At 40.2% G+C, this 18,000-nt stretch overlaps 1 protein-coding gene across 1 annotated transcript; it reads right to left on the reverse strand.

Annotated features, from left to right (window-relative positions):
* Window positions 1-15,855: 15,855 nt before the first annotated feature.
* Window positions 15,856-17,261, reverse strand: LOC131242402 (zinc-finger homeodomain protein 1). The gene has a single exon (XM_058240999.1). It carries the CDS (start codon window positions 17,026-17,028, stop codon window positions 16,297-16,299), a length of 732 nt encoding a protein of 243 aa, XP_058096982.1. The 5' UTR covers window positions 17,029-17,261; the 3' UTR covers window positions 15,856-16,296.
* Window positions 17,262-18,000: the final 739 nt, after the last annotated feature.

Here is an 18,000-nt window from a genome sequence, read left to right on the forward strand (position 1 = left end):
TTTTCCATCTCACACTTGGACTAAGTGGTCCCAATGTACATACTACACAGACCTTATAGAATGTCATTATCTTTCTCTTTTTGTAATTTAAAGCTGGAATCAATACCTAAGCCATTGGTTTCAGTTTACAACACAATATTGTCTGTCCTGTTATGAGCTACATGTCACAGCCTAGGAGGCAAATATAGGACCCTAGCCATCTTTGGCTCTACTTGTGCATATGGGAGGTTTGTACATAGTAGATGACTGTAGAAATTCTAGAGAAAACTGGAGTCTGGTAGAGCATTGGTTTTTAGGAGTTCTCTGATGAGATTTGTAGCCAGGAGAGTATGGAAATATCTAGAAGAGTCCTAGAGGGTTCTTGGCTGTTGGATGAGTGCCAAATGGCACAATCCAAGCCATTGATATAGGGACACCCCCTCATTTGGGACTTTCTCCTCAAGTTGCATTCTTCTCTCATTTAGTGCAATCAATACAAGCCTTTTCCCATTCCACAATCTTATGTTCTCTCGAGTTCTCTTGCATCCAACTAATTCTTGTTCCTCAAGGAATTTTGACTTAAAAAAAAAAAGAAATTGTTTTAGGGATTTAGTTAGGGAGTGGTTTCGACCTCTCCTCTCTAGTTTTGTGAGTCAAATCCATAATTTTGGAGGAAAAAATCAAGAAGGGAGCAAATGTGAGTAAATACTGCAAAAATCAGAAAAAAATTCAAAAAATTGGAAATTAATATTTTTTCAGGGATCTTGTTGGGGAATGTATTTTAAGAATTTTTTTAATTATTTAAAATTTCAAAAATGGAAAAAAAAAACTATTTTATTTTTTAAAAAAAACAATGATACCATTTCATAAAAAAAAACCTATTCATTTTTTCTATTTATGGATGAATGTTGATGAGTGATGTGTTGCAATTTTTATGCAAAAATAAATTTCGGATTGTCGTGATTGAGAAAGTCATGACGAGCAATGGATATGCTTCGGGGGAGGTCACCAAGTTCAAGATGGACAAAGGATGCCAAATAATTGAGAACTTCTTGTGGCAAATTGAGCAATACTTTAGGACTTACTAAGTTGGATGACAAAGTGGCCAAAGTATGTACGGTAGTCATGTACCTCATCGATGATGCAATGTTGTAGTGGTGTAGAGACAACGAAATTGAGAAGGGTTTTTTTAACATTAAAACATGGGAGGAGCTCAAAAGGTAGTTGAAGGTGCAACTAGCAAGTCCTTGAGAACATGGGGTATTTGGTAAAGAAGAATCTTATAAGATATATGATCACCCCCTCTGATTTTACAATTAATCAATGTCTTGTATCGTCAATAGGGCGAGATTGATGGATGGACTTTGGATATACTATCTCTCTATTTTTTTCTCTGATAAGTCGTGACTTTAGGATGAGATTAATGAGAGAACTCCTCCCCATTTTATAGGGAAGGTTAGGGGAGTTTGGATGATGCTGGAAGTTATTTTGGTTCATCTAATCTCACTTTATCTCAATCTCTCAATTTTGAAATGAATTTTAATCTTGAATGTTTGAAATTCAACTTCAAACTTCAGGGAGAAGTCAGAAAGGATAAATAGGAGGGCAAAAGTGTAGGTCTCACCCACTAGTGGTTGCTCACTAGTGGGACCCACGGGCTCATATCCAACATCTCTCACTTAATCAGGTTGTGAGATGGGCACAATATAGATTGTCATTCAGCTTGTCTCATGATAATAAAAATCAAGATCGCGATAAAAAAATAGAGGCATGTGACTAACTGGAACATCGTCGTCTTTTCAAAGGTGTTTGAGTACCGAGTGATCACCTAACTAGCACTCAAGAACCTAACTTTGCGATGCGTGTCCTAGTTGGCATGATCACACTAGATGGAGTTGACTCCCGATCTGGAGTACTCAGTCAACATATGCACTTATCCAACTTATCTAATTATTCTAAAAACTTGGATTTTTGCAAACATCGATTGAATTCTTTTAAAAGTATTATTGTAATACATATACTTTTAGAAAGAGTATTGTTTGCAAAAAATCTGTAAAAAACTCGATATTGTTGGTGGATAAGTCTTCAACTGTGCATTAATACTTCTAGAAGCTTGGTGTAGTTGTCATAGGATTTTTCCTCGGCAGATGTGTAATTTGGAATCGATCAAGCCGCTTTCCTAACATAATTGAGTCTGATCAATCAACGGCCATTCGTCATCGTACACTAAAGTAGTGATATTCAATCTCATCCTCCTATACACAAGAGGATAGTTAAGGACACAGAGTCACCTACGGAACTGGGTACTCACACGTTGCAATGATCAGATCGAATCAAAACAATTTGTATCTAAAAGGTACCAACACGTGATTACGATCCATGCCGTATAGTAGATAATAATAGGCATATGTCGGGTCTATAGTTTGTAGGTCCTCTCACATGAGGTATGACTCATCTCATATTTTCATAACTTGACTTTTATTCAGGCCATAAAATTAATCGCATAGAAGAACAATGGAGCAATTATGTTATTCGATTTCATCAGTCTCATCTTCAATCTTTTATGATTGAAACCGAATACAACTCACTCGTATCCTCATCCTTTTTTTTTTTTCCAGGATAGAGAGCAGTTCACGCTTCAACGTATGAACATCACCCCGATTGTACCTCTTTTGTACGTTCAGGGTTGGTCAACCTGTGCGAGTAGGTTAGCAGCCTGCTGATAAAGGTAGAGATCCTACATGATCTCAAGGAAAATGCTGATGATCAAGATCTACACACCTAGTCAACAATAGTGCTCAACGTGATTGAGTGGAAGATGTTGATTATGAGCATGTGGGGCTCACTTGTGGGCAACCACTAGTGGGTGGGGCACTAACTTTTCTCCTAGTTGTCCTTTAAAAAAAAAAATAAATAAAAATTTCTATATGAAGTTTGAAGTTGAATTTTAAGCATTTGAGGTTTAAATTTAATTCAAAAATTGAGATTGGGATAAAGTGAGATTGGATGAGACCGGATAACTTCTAGTCTCATCCAAACTCACCAATCATTCTCTATAAAAAGGGGAGGGGTTCACTTGTTAATCGCATCATAAAGTTGCGACTCATCAGAGAGAAAATAGAAAGAGATAAGTATATCCAAAGTCTGTCCAGTCCACCCCTTTAACGATCCAAGCCGTTTATTGTAATTTGGGGTCATCTTAACCATATAATCAGAGGGGTGATTAGACCTCTCTGCTCCCATAGGCGGACCATTGGACGCATACTGTCCATCTTCGGCTTTTGCGAAGGTCTTAAGATCGTGTAGATCGTTGGATCCCGCGGGCTCACCTATTAAGAAAGTCACGACGAGTGATGGATATGCTTCAAGGGAGGTCATCAAGCTCAGGATGGACAAAGGATGCCAAAGAGTTGAGAACTTGTGGCAATGGAGCAATACTTTAGGACTTCTAACTTGGATGACGAAGAGACCAAAGTATGTATGACAATCATGTACCTCATCGAAGACGCAATGTTGTGGTAGTGTAGAAACACAACGAAATTAAGAAGGGTTTTTCCAACATTAAATCATGGGAGGAGCTCAAAAGGCAGTTGAAGGTGCAAGTCCTTCTTGAGAACATGGGGTATTTGGTGAGAAAGAATCTTATGAGATTTCGAGACATTGGGTCGCGTTGGGACTAAAGCAATTCACAACTTTGTTGGATGTCACTGACATGATGAAGGACAAGCTCATTTTCATCTTGAATGGGCCTTCAACCATTGGCAAAGTAAAAATTACAACGTCATAGTGTGTAAGATCTAGCATTGCCCAAGAGTTGAGAGAGGGGTTTGGATTGCTTTATTTGTTATAGTGATCATGGGCAATGAAGTGCCCACAAGTTGAGAGAGGAGTTCAGAATTTGGATTGCTTTATTCGTTATAGCGATCATCGGGCAATGGAGTTCCCACATAGGTAAGCCTTGAACTCTATCCAAAATGAGTATTGGGGTGATCAAGTTGCTAAATGCATTGAAAGTTCATGTGGCAAAGGAAGTCAAGCCACTTGGATGAGAGTTGATGCACACAGATGGACACATCACGGTGGACATGGGGGCGATTCGTAGCTTCATCATAGGGGAGAAGGTGAAATGATTAAGTCCAATGGTTGTGAGGGACTAGCATGATGAAGATGGCCAATTTTTAAGCCCAGCCTATCCAAAGTGTAGCTAAGGTTGTGGAGCTATGCACCGGTGGGTGGATTGACACGACGAGTCCATTCATTGCTTCACTGGATGAACACGAGTAAGGTGATTCCGATGCCCTTCTTCAAGGTCGTTTGCATCATGGATGAGGGACTTCCATTCGTGGTCCCTGTGGTGCATGGGAAGGTGAAGGTTAAGAGGGTCTCAACCTTGTGGCAAATCAAGGATCTTAAGGAAAGTGGTACCGCACATGGAGTATCCAAAGCAGAGGACAATGGGAGCACAGAAAGGGAACTACTTAGTAGATAGGGGAGGTGGAGAGTATTGTAGGAGAACCACTCCCCCAAAAGGAGTACTAGGAGGTGGTCCTTGGGGAGTTCAAGGACAATGATGTCGACGGTATTGCTTAGAGTTATTGGCCTAGTAAGGGAAACCATGCGGTCTATTTGCAGAATTAGGAGGTAGAGATGGCCTGACTTAAGCCAATGAAGGTGGCTACGGTAAGCTGATTAAAAGGTAGCATTCTTGAATGCATCAGGGAACAGTTGAACTATGAGCCAGTGACCAAGGGCATTATGAGAATTGCTTGTGAATATGAGTAGCACTCCCCTACGAACTTTAGCGCAGAGGAGCTAAGTGCGCTCTTAAATCTAAGTTGTAGAGTCGGAGGATAAATGTGGAATGCACCCTTGATTTTTGGTGGGCCGACCATGATATGTATGTGAAATCCACTCCGACCATTACATGTGCCATCCCATGTTAGGCTTGGGGTAAAAATTAGGCTGACCCATGATTCAGGTGGGCCCTATTGACGGAAACTGTTGGGAGAGATGTGCAAAGTGACATATATATATATATACAGGATCCACTAGGATGATTATGTGAAATCCATGCGAACCATTAGATACCACACAAATTTAGGCATGGGGCTAAAAAATAGGCCCATCCGTGATTCAGGTGGGCCACACTGAGGGAAACAGTTTGGAAGGTGGGTGTCGCCCTGTACACCTATTTTAATCATGTGGTCCACCTGAATCACAGATGGCTAAGAGACCTTGGAGAGATGCTCTATTGGTTATGAAGGGTGGCAGTCTATGTGCTGCAGTGGGGCAACCCAGGGGGGAAGCTGTTAGAGGAGAAGACAATTGTGGAGCATTCTTGAAGGATGGAGCAACAACTACCCACTCCACACGTGGGCAGGAATAGAGCCGGACAATGGCTATTTGAGAATCACGCCCAGAGGTTCATTGATGAAGGTGTGACGAGATGTCAATGCAATAGTTGGGGGAGAATTTTCATGGTTTTCCTTCAAAAAAAGAAAAAAGAAAAAAAAGAAAAAAGAATTTTCTTGAGTGAGGATGCTAATCTAGGAACTTGGCCAATTTTTAACTCTACCTGTACGTATGAAAGGCTAATACTGAGTAGAAAAGTGTATCTAGAGAAAACTAGAGTCTTGCAGACTGATCTCTGTACTTCTCTAGTGAGTTTCGTAGTCAGGAGAGTTCTAGAGTGTTTCCGAATTTACTCGTTCTTTTGTGTTCTCTTGCATTCCTGGCTATAGTTTGTGCTGTCTCCTAGCTAGTTCTTATTGCCTTGCACTGTGCTGACTTGAGTAGTGTCAGGGCATTGTTGCATGAGTGCCAAATGGGTGAGTGTGCTAAGGTGACTGATGCCCTCAAAACTATGATGTTGGTTATACCATGATTTTTAGGGATATGGTGCTTAGAAATACCATAGTTTGTAATGTTCTAGTGGTGGTCACCTATCGCCTGTTGTAGGGAATAGCTGACAACCCATTGTGCTGTAGAAACCGCTGACAAAATTTATCTCTACCATATATAATGTCAGGAGGATTAGACATTCTTGCCCAGCCAATTAGTTTTAGGAGAGCCTTGGCCTTCGAGATTTTATAGGGGACATTAAATGAGATTTCCAAGATAAGGGGATTTATGGAATTTTGAAAATCTGTATGCTTATAAACTGATGGCTTGGATTTACTCGTGTAAACAAACGGCCTGCATTTTACCCGTTTCTTGCGTAACATGCTCCCATGAACCCTTTTCCTTTGTTTTTCTTTCCCTTTGAAAATCTCTCCCAATTTTTGTCTTGCTTCCTCCCTCCATGTGTGCAATGTCTGTTGCACGTGCCACCTAGAGCAGGTAAAATGGGTTGCAGGTGTTCCTGTTCTAGTTGTTGATGCCAATGCCATTGCACACTTATTCCACAAAGAGCTAATTGCCTCCAACCGGTTGCTTCAACCCATTTCTTTTCATGCATTCAGAATTTTTGTTTCCAAATCTGTCCTTGCAAATGTTTTGTATTTCTTATATTTCCAAATGCTTGGTGAAATGGATGATATTTTCTACGAGGAAAAAATGCTTGTAAAAAAGGATTGTTAACCTACAACTGGTAGGGGTGATCAGTCCTTGTATAAAGAGTATGTATTTGATGGTATTATAAAGTCTAGCGCTGATCGCCTACGACCGGTCTGAGGCCAGCTTTATATCGATTTTCATTATCCAATATGTACAAGGGCAAACGTGGAATCCACGACTTATTGTATAATTTCCCCACAAAGAAAGGGTTCAACCTTGCAACTTCTTGTCAGTCATCGGTTCCCTATGAATTTCATGCATTAGCTCTCTGAAATTAATTGCTGACTTTTCTACTTTCTTTTGAATTGGAAAACATGCAATGCTCAGCCTGGGTGTGTGTTTATCCTTCTGTTTGGGCAAGTATTTTTTGTAGGCAGTTTATCTTTCTGTGATCTTAGACTTTTCGTCCGGCGGGCCCAGGAATGTTTGGAAACATTCACTCACTGGAAATCCCAATCACGTATATGGATTGTTCAAAAAAGTATAGCTAATGGTTCATGTGCAATGGAACAGAAGCCAATGATCCAGTTTATGGGGTTGTTCAATGGAGTTTTTAGGTCCTTTTGTCCAGGACGAGGCCCACCGGTTGAAATATCTTGATTTAGAAGGCAAAGAAATTGTAGCTGTGGTGACGAAATTTTAAAGCCACTGTCGGCTTATTAGATGATGAAGATAATGTGCAAAGTCACATCCCCAAAGTCAGGTGTTGTTGAAATAAGAGTTTTGGATAATTTCGATATCTAAATGCTGGCAAGATGGATGATGAAATGAGTGTACCATTTTGTTTGTTCATAATACATTCTAAGCTGGGATCCATAAATGTTTTTAACCAAGTGGATGTTTAAGAACATTCAGTCAATATCATGGTCCATGTTCCATCAACAACAGATTCCGCAATTTGAACGGTCGGAATTGGGTACATGGATGCCCCATTTACAGTGGACGATTCACGCCAAAGTCTACTCTGGGGATGGGCCCATGATTCGATGGACGAGAAGGGATCTGAACCGCAAGTCCAGACACAAGAGAGAGAGTTAAAACATGAAATTTGGACACCTATTTGAAATTATACAGTTTCCCAAGAGCACTATAAGTTATAGTCTTAGGTGCATTACGATGCTGGGATTGTACATTCGATCAATTTGGACTGTCCATTTGGTCTAGCAACACATTCCATGGCCAACCATGTAAATCTCAGTCTCATGGGATAACGATAACCATATGATCAATCGCCCTATATAAAATAGATGGTCAAGATCCTTTATAAAATATAGATCCAATCAACAATTTGAGCCAACTAATTGTTGGGGCCCACCACGGATTGCTGATGGTTGTACAGAATCTCTATCATCAATCCGAATCATCCCCACCATCCCTTGGAAAACAAATTCGACATATAGAAAAGACGGGCAACTGGCGGATTGATCAGATGACCCAATGATCCAATCAGTTGGAATGTGCCCATATTTCCTGAGACGTGTGTGTAGGATATTTGAGCTGTTCAGAAGATTTGTCGCATCGTCTTTGGATGTGAAAATCATGCCGGATCCAAGCATCGGCTTAGTCACACCATTCAAATCAATGATTTGAGTTGTGGAAACGACTGAAGAGACTTCGTATCAAGACTCGTGATTTGATCGGAATGTTCGGAGCTTCCATCTACTCATGGAGAAAAAATGACCAAAATGCTTGTTTTTTTTTTTAAAAAAAATAAAATCTTTAGAAAGTGGTAAAGTTGAGAATTGTGGGGCCCGCATGATACTTCGTATGACATCCAAACTATCCAATAAATGCAACCCATCCTCCAATCATAAAGTGAGCCACACCATACATTAAAAAAAAAAAAACAATGTAGACGGCACAAAAGTATCCAAATTTACGTGCAGCAAATTTGATGATTTGATTGGCTGGATTTTTTGTTTCGATGATTATTATGCTAGGGTGCATTTGTTGAACAAGTTAGATGTCTTGCATATGCCACGTGGACTCCACAATTCTCAATCACTTTTTTTTTTTTTTTAAAAGAAAAAATAATCTGGGACATTTTGGTAGTTTCTCCCTTATAGTTGGGCCACATGGTAATTTCACTTAAATAAAGTCGGTTCTTTGTTAAAATGATAACACCCAAGGGAATATTGGGCTAAAAATCCCAAAGTTGTATAGTACATAAACTTATGGCACTAAGGGAGTACCTAATCATTCCTCATCAAGAAATGTGTTGTGGAATGGGCCGTAGATAGCATTATGGAGAGGCAAGATGAAAAAAAGAAAAGAAAAGTTGTAGACAGCATTATGGAGAGACAAGATCAAAGGAAATTAAGTTGTAGATAGCATTATTGAGAGACAAGATCAAAGGAAATTAAGTTGCAGGGCTAAGATAGGTAAAAAAAAATAAGGGATTTTTTTCAAAGGATACTTGACGATTACTTAAATTATCAAAGCAAACCAACTTTTTCAAATGTTTATTCTTTTAGACCTTTGACATGTTGAAACCTCTCTTGGGTCTACTAATGGAGCCATCCAGCTTGTTCATAAGGCCACACGTATTTGGATGAGGGAAATACTCAAATTTCAGCTTTATCCAAACATTTTGTTGCCCCACAGCTTCTAAACAGTGGATGTTAAATTTCTATTGTTTTCTAAGTTATGGTACACCTATGAGTTGGATACTTCTCATTCTTTAGCCCTTGCCCAAAATGAATGGACAACGTGGAGAGGTCATTAACCTCACGGTGGGCTCCACAAACAGGTGGCCCAAGCCATAATATGAGAACCATGATTCCTAAAACATAATAACATGGATTCCTTCCATTTGTAAACTGCAATCCCTAGAATGACCCAAATACGGCCCCTACTGTTTCAGAATTGTGACCCCCATGTGGGGGCTGCAGTTGGGTCCTTTTAGGGATCTTAGTTTGCATGTAGTAGGACTTACAGTTGGATCGTTTCAGGGATCAAAGTTTACATGCAATTGGAGTTGCAGTCTATTCATTTTAGGGATTGCAGTTTGAACGTAGTAGGAGCAGTTGGGTTGTTTTAGGGATTGTGGTTTGCATATAGTAGGTGTCATAGTTGGGTCATTTTGGGGATCACAGTTTGCACGTTTTAGGAGCCGCAGTTGGTATGTGATGTCTACTAGCCTTGGGTCACCTGTTTGTGGAGCCCATTGTGAGGTTAATGTCCTCTCTACGCTGTCAATCTGTTTTGAGCATGGGCCAAAGAATGAGAGGTATCCAACTCATGTGTACCATACCTTAGAAAACAGTGGAGATTGAACAACCACCGTCTAGAATATGTGGGCAATGGGCTCTTTGAATCAAGTTGAAATTTGTCTTCCCCTCATTTAGACCCAAGTCACCATGAATGGGCCTGATGGCAAGTGGAGTGGATTGAAGGGAGGTTTCAACCGTTCATATTTGAACATGCAATGGGCCTCACGAACATTCGCCGCACGTAACTGCCTTCATTGGTGCAAGGATAGATGCAAGAACATTTTGGTTTTAAAAATAAAAATTAAAAAAAAAGTTATTAAAGGTCTAAAAAATATATTTTGAAAGAGGTTTACTTTGGTTAAAATAGGTGGAAAAACCCCAAAAATAATGTAACACACACTAAAGCTTTCAGCACCCATACGTTTGTAATATATTATCAGAATCTTGCATATAATATAATCTTGAGAGCTATCACAAGTCCCACACCTATTGAATAGTTTTGCAAAGGTCATTTTTAATAATGAAATTTGAGTTTGAAGTTAAAATTAATTATTTTTAATAAGTTATGATTTTAATTATTGTTAGTTGTTCTAGGGTTTAAGGAGTAATGTAATAGCTTAAAGTCTTTTTTAGTCATCCGAGAGAGTTAGAGCCAGTGTAAACATCTTTTACTATTTTTAATAAGTTTATTATTTTAAAAAACTTAACTATTTCAAAGAAGTTATCTATTAAAAAAGTTTTATATTTTGAGTTGATTTAGGAATTAGGGCATCAATCTTATGGAAGTCCAGCAAGTCCATTGTAAACAACTTTTCATTGATTAATATCCATTTTTATTCTATTTTTTCAGAGAATTTCTCTCCTTTTGGATTAAGGACTATTATGTTGAGGCGGAGTTGCTGACGTCTCCTATGAGGAGACATCTACTTCCCTCTTGCGTGTGTACATATGTACTTACAGTGAAGACTACTAGTTCTCTTAGGATTTGGCATGCGCTATCTCACGTGATGTTACTTGTATAAGGAGAATATATGTACAGAGTATATTCTACAATATCTATTCTTGGGAAAATTCTTATAAAAAGGAAGAGTCGAAGAGACATGAGCATTTAATTTCGATTTCTTTGTTTTATGAAAAAGAAAGCTTGCGTTGCTGCATGCCCTGTGAATACATGAATTATATGAATATGGTTAATGCACGTACCCTTTTTTTTAATTTTTTTTTTTAATCCTTTGCCTTAGGTTTTGGGTTGGCCTTTTCATTTATGGTCTTGCTTTGCCTACATTAATCATGTGTACATGTTTTTTCACAATATATTATAGAAAAGAAGATGGTAATTTAGTGTGAGGGTATTTTCACACAGGGCTCGAGTGGGATAGCCTGTAGGATGGGGGGGACACTCGGGGTGGGCGGCCCGTGTGAGGCGGGTGGCTCATGAGAAGCGAGCCCCATCTACATGGGCCACCATTAATGTAGGAGCATTTTCACATTAGGCTCGAGTGAGGTTGCCTCTGGAATGTAGGGGCACACTTGGGGTGGACAGCCCATGTGAGGCGGTACTTATGTGATGTGAAACTTATGAAGGGAGTTTGGCCGAGGTCCTAACCCATGCGATGTGAGGCCCGAGTAATGAGATAAAGGGATTAATTCACTATGCTCTATCAATTCGAACTTTTAGAGCAAGTGATTGGTTGTCCCGCATCATAATCTCTTCTTTTCTCTTACTTGCTATGTTAAAATGTGAAATGAGCTAAAAGATATAGAAAGCATAAAAATTGACAATTTTTTTAAGAATATAGTTTGAAGCGGCACAATATACACATACAAAGCAGGAATGTTAAGAATAACCTTCCTTTAACTTTCTTTCTTTTTTTCTTTTTTTTTTTTTTTAAATTTTTTTTAGGGCTTGTTTACATTCGATAAAAAAATCAATCAAATTGATGTTTTGTGTATAGGGTCACTAGAGTCGTCAATGCCATTCAGTTAAGCCGAGAAATTTGTAACACTCAGTGTGGTCCACAATAAAGGACGGCCTTGATGTTTGGCACATGATAGTTTTATGTGATAAATGGTTTGAATCCTATACTAAGTGTTACCAATTGGCAAGTTTGAAAATAGATGGATTAAAAGCACGTCCCAAACTCATTTCTAACAAATACACCCTTTTAACATGTTGCGATATCTACAGGGGTCATTAAAGCTGTTAAAGCCAGTTGGTTAATCTGAGAATTTTCCACACTCATGTGGCCCACTTCAATAAACGATGGACTTGATATTTGGGACATGGTAGCTTCATGTGATAATGTGACATGGACAGTTTGAATCCTACACAAGTGTTACCAATTGGCGAGTTTGAAAGCTGATGGATTAAAATCATCACCCAAACTCATTTCTACGGAAACCCTTTGACATGTTGCAATGTCTACAGGATCAATGCCAGTCGTTTAAGCCGGTGGCCCATTTCAATAGAGGATGGACTTGATATTTGGGGCATGGTATGTAAGTTTCGTGTGATAATTATGTGACATGACACTTTGAATCCTACACAAACGTTACCAAATGGGAAAATTGAAAGCACATGGATTAAAAGCACAGCCGAAATTCATTTCTAAAGAATACACCCTTTGACAAGTTGCAATATTACTAATTGATAGCGCATATTCTAAATTAATAAGGAGGTGGTTCATATAACTTCATATGGCTTGCCTAATCTATTCGTCACTTCCTTCCCCTACCTGATTACCGACAACATTCATTTACAAGGCCAAACATAAATGAATTACATGTAAAGTTCATCTACATCGTCCAGTCCCGTCCTAGATGTGCTGTACGTCAAGAAATATCTCACTATCAGCGAACACAATATCAATACAGTGTGAGTTAGAAAAAAAACAAAAAAAAAAACAGTCCAAGAAAGCAGTTCCTGCAAGGATGTTTAATCAATTAGATTTTTGAGCCATGGGCCATACACGTTGTGACCGTCTAGATAAATTGCCTGGACCATTACATGGCAAGTCGCAAGCAGCTGGGGCTAGCCCACAAGGCACAAGCTGACAACTAATCTCTGTGAAGTAGTGTTTGGTCCTTCACTCGCATGTTCTTTTTTGTTTTTTTTCCAAACATATATGGGAATATCCACCATTTCTTAATATGGGCCAAATCGTGTCTATTGATCATGAAATGCATTGAGGAAATTAGCCTTAATGAAATAATCGTTGGTTGAAGAAGCAATCCTTTTTCCTGAGGAAAAATTCCTTAAAGAAAAGCCCACGATAATGAAAGCAAAACACACTAAACATCCCTATCGGAGATGCCTTTTGCACGATGGTTCTCCATTGTGATCGGGTGTTATTGTCCTCGATTGAATATTGCACGCGGAAACCAAGGCAGTAAAGCTCTCGATCATTTAGCCTTGGATCCCCGGATCTATATAAAGCAAGATAACCTAGTCTGAGAAGAGAATAGCTTAGGCTAAGGGCCTATTCAATTAAGAGGTATCTAATGAAAAAAGAAACTAAAATCATTTGATTAGACATTTTTTACCATTCACATGCAAAGAAAACCTTGGATTTCCGACTTCACATTACAGGGTGACGGCGGTCTAATAAATTTAAGATCATCATGTGTGCGAAACAATCATACTCCTTTTAAAATCCACTAGTGAGTAATCTTGAAAGTGACCATTGCACTTACATTTTCTTCTCCTTTGATTTCAATACAATCAAATAGGCCATTGAGAGGGGTCATAGTCTCGCACTGATCATAGCCGGTTTACATTCGCCGCATTACCCGATCTTTGCCGGATGAAAATCTTTCAAAATCTTTTAGCACTCTTGTCTTCCTTAAGAAATTCTTTCTTCAGAAGTGGAAGTTGGGAGAAACAAATCATGTCATCCGACACCATTCTACAAGGAAGAAATGTGTTTAGAAACTTGTGGGAATTGCTTTGAGCTAATTGCAAGTGCAATAAGAAGATTAATGGGGCATAACCAGCACATAACCAGTGCAATAAGAAGATTAATGGGGCATAAATTGAAATTACTTGCATGATCCTATAGGAAAAAGTTCCACATCTTGTTTTCATAAGCAACCACATCTTGTTTTCACAAGCAACTTAGACAAAATTCTTCTCTTTATCTTTCTTTAAATCAGCATGGTTGAATTGGTTCATGTTCAATTGATCTAAACTGTACATCTAGTAGGCACCCGCAAATGGGCCATGGTTTAAAAAAAAAAAAAAAAAAAATCAAAATATCAAACCTCCTCATCATCCTATTGGTTGCATTCAAATGGAAGGTTACAATATACCCAGTCAAAGGTCCACATTCAACTAGGGAAAAAACAACAGATCTGTTATGTGGTAGTTCTGATTTTCGAAACATGATCCATCCACAGCAGCTCAAACCGTATAGATGGCCCAGATCATCCAACCAATGCAGCCCCATGTTGATCACATACAATGCGAAATGAACTCAAAGGTTATCATTTCATGAGCTCATGCCAAGATAGATTTTATTTTGCAAATATATTAACTTTCTTCTCAGACATTAGGTTGGGTAGAAAACCAAATCTAGATTGCCATTATAGGGATAATTATCTTAAGAAGTCAAGAAGCTATGGAAAGAAAATGATTTTTCTGGTACCTTGGATTCTTGAAATGAGACATCTAGAATGGATTCGGAGACTCCCTCTATTTATTTCGAATGCTAAACTTCATTTTGGTCGCATTAAGAGGTTCCAAACATCAGTGTCTTCCATAAAAAAAGGAAACCACAGGCAGGGTTATGTGCAATGCCAAACCAAGGGCCATCAAACACTCACCACCGTCCATTTCATGGCAGTACGAGTGCGGAATGCGGTCTCCTTGAATGCTTCAAAGCATCATCCTTTTGCTGTTGAGGACGTACATGATCCTCGTTTTGAAGACATGCTGTGTACTTTTCTCATTTTGAAAAGTGGGGCCCATGGTCCAGTGGTCCAGACAATTGGTTTCTCGGGTGGGCCCCACCGTGGGTGGATCATGCTCCAAAAACCTCCAGATTGGAAGATCCACGCCACTTCTCTCGGGCCTTTCCTTTTTCAGCTGAATGTCGAACATTTTACTACTCACGATCATCATCATATATTTTCAGGCCACAAACATGAGAGGCTAGTGTTATCCCATCTTGTAGATTTTTGGGTCATGGCCCACCAATGGTGGGACCCAACAGAAAAAATGATATCTGATCACTTCCAACAAACTGAAAATCCCGAGAATGTATTGTGCACGCTGTCTGGTGTAAGAAGCCCTCTAATACCTACTTGCTACTTTAAGCTGCATTTGGCTCAGGCCTGCAAGAAAAAATAATTCGGATTGTTGGGGTTCCTACTCTTAGTAGAATTTCCAGAACTGATGAAGAATAGGAATTATTTCTAATACAGAAGAGCCCCATTTCGAGATTCTTGGAAATTCTACTAAGAGCAGAAATTGCAAAATCACAAAAATCACTTTTCTCCTTTTTAGTATAAACGCAATCTTTACCTCGAAACCGTATAGCCCAACTTCGAAGCTCGAAATAATCAAATCCCATGTCTTCAATCTTCTCTTCTCATCTTCTTCACATGGTTCCACCAAACGCATCCATGGCATTGTCCCTTGATCAACATCATCAAGCTCTCACAATGCAGCATGAAAATCTAACCAAATCGACATCCAGGAGAATCATAAAATGGGTTTTTTTATAAGTTAAAAAAAAATAAAAAAATCGGCAAGAATCTCAGCAAAATCCATGCAAGCAAAGATGAAATCAAAGCAAAGAGCTGGTTTTAGTCACCCAGACCATACAAGATGTAGCTGCATTATATTACCACCACAAAAAATAATAAAACCCAAGATTAAAATGGTCCAATTTTCTAAAGGGAAATGATCTCTACACCCACCCAAATTGAAACTGCACACACCCATTTCCCATTTTTGGAGCTGGGATACAACAAAAGGGATGTATGCAAGACAATAAGTGTACTTGCCTGAGTTCCAAAAAATGGAAAATGGGGTGTATGAAAAATCAATCAGGGAGGGTGTAAAACCTTAGAAAAAATCAAAATAAAAAGAAATAAAAAGGAGGGGAGATTATCATGAATGAACTTCATTCAGCATTTTTGTAAAATCATGGAAAGAAGAGAGAGAAAGTGCATCCATCCATCCATACATACAGAGAGAGAGGGACACATGTATATGGAAAGTGCTGCAACCGTTGCATGCCCCATACACGTTCAAGGCTTTCCTTAGAAAATGCTCTCATCAAAGGAGACAAACAGAACTAAATCACAACGTTTGGACATTATCTCCCCCAACCTTTTGATAGACTAGCCCCTAAAACCCTGAAAAACCCTAAAAAAAAAAACTTTGGAAGTTAGCCTAAATAATCTATAAATATATAATATATATAGCCGAGCTGATAAGCAATGGACCCATCAGCAACAATGCAATAGAGAAAAGCGAAGGCGGATGGGATGGGATTTCGGGCAAAGAAATCGGGAATTGCCGCTCCTTGGGTCGGTTCGTGCGTGTCTAGGGTTTCTTGCCGAGCGTGTGTTTGTTGTTGTGCATCCAGACCTTGAGCACTTTTCGCTCCACGCCGGTGTCGTTGCAGAACTCCTGTACGGCGGCCTCGTCGTGCTTCTGTATCCTCCACCCCAATTTCTCGGCGAAGGCCAGCATCTTGTCCTTCTGCTCCTGCGTGAACTTTGTACGGAACCGCTTCCTAGAACCGCCTGCGGCGGCGGTCGCCCCCGCGCTGGGATTTGAGATGTCTTCCTGATCGTCCCTGCTGTGGGCCCCACCAGAGGTGGACGGTAGAGCGAGCGGCGGGCGGTGGTGCGGGGGCACCACGTGAAGGTAGCCCGCGGGAGCACGGTAGTAGGGGGAGAAAGGGTAGTGATGGTGGAAGAGCCCATCCCCGCCTCCTCCATCCGTCTCCTTGCGGTGGAAGTTGCGGTGGCAGCTACACGCCGCGCATTTGAGCGCGTCCATCGAGCCTTCCTCGCCAGCTGGCATGAACTCGCCACACCCGTCCACGGCGTGCCCTCCGATGCTGACAGCGTGATTCTTCAGGCATTCTCGGTACCTGCTGCCGGATCTCCGACTGCTCGCCGTTGCTGCAGCTGCCGCGCCACCGTCTGTCGTTGCTGCTGCACCGCCCGCGCTGCTCGCTATCTTTGCTCGCGGTACCGAATCGTAACTCGCGGAAACCGGTAGCTCCATCTCCTCATCCTCCTGATCATCTTGATCTTCGAATTCCATGCTTCTCCTTTTCTCGTCGATGATTTCTTTTCCTTCCTACATAGCTTTTTTTCTCGTACGATCTTTTTAAAAAAATAATTATATATAATATATATTTTTATATTTTTTGAAGCTTTTGATTTTGAAGATAAGAGAGCGTAGACATCAATTCCTCGTCTGCAGAGTAGAGATGACTCGCTTCAAAGGCTTTCATATACACTTTCCCGTTCTGAAACGCTCTCTCTCTCTCTATCTCTCGTTGAGAGAGAGGAGTAAGAGTAGAGCCGGTCGCTGCGGGACAGCTTCACCGGCTATAGCCTGTAACATTAACCCTCCTTCGGCTCTAAAAGAGAACTGACCATACACAGGCAAGGGTACCAGTGTTCTGGTAACGTAACATTTCTCCCGGCAACATGCGTATTCTGTACGACATCAGTACCATGGAAATGGTGGCCCCCACTAGGAAAATTATTCTTCTCGAAAATGAGACTGATCAGATCACTAGGTGGGCCACACCTGTTGGTTGAGTCAGACCGTCGATTGCATGTTGATACCCGGGGGACGAACGATGCGATTTTGTTCCAGGTGATGTTCGTGGTGGGGCATAGCGATTTCATGGTGCTGATGTCCTAACAAGTCACATGCTGGCAGAATATATGGTACGGTACCACCAGCTGCTGTAGCTTGCCTGTATGTATCAGTTCCTGTCCTTAAAAACAGGCAGTTTTTCACTGCGCGGTAAAAAAATCTTCCTCGCTAGGAGAAAATGCAAGGGATGGAAGGACGGCTTTTGACTCTAGTCCCATGCGCCCATCTCTATGGGACTACGCAAGCTCCTTACACGTGTCACATATCACACGTGTTATGGATCCGTACCTTTTCTCTACCGTGTTGCTTTGTGATTTTACGTTACGCTGAAAAAAATCTGGTTTTTAACTCTTCACGAGGCCACACTTTATGTAAAAATGTATGGCTTCAAGAGAAAAATACCAT

Source organism: Magnolia sinica, chromosome 4 (assembly GCF_029962835.1).
Source record: "Magnolia sinica isolate HGM2019 chromosome 4, MsV1, whole genome shotgun sequence".
In the NCBI taxonomy this organism is placed as follows: domain Eukaryota; kingdom Viridiplantae; phylum Streptophyta; class Magnoliopsida; order Magnoliales; family Magnoliaceae; genus Magnolia; species Magnolia sinica.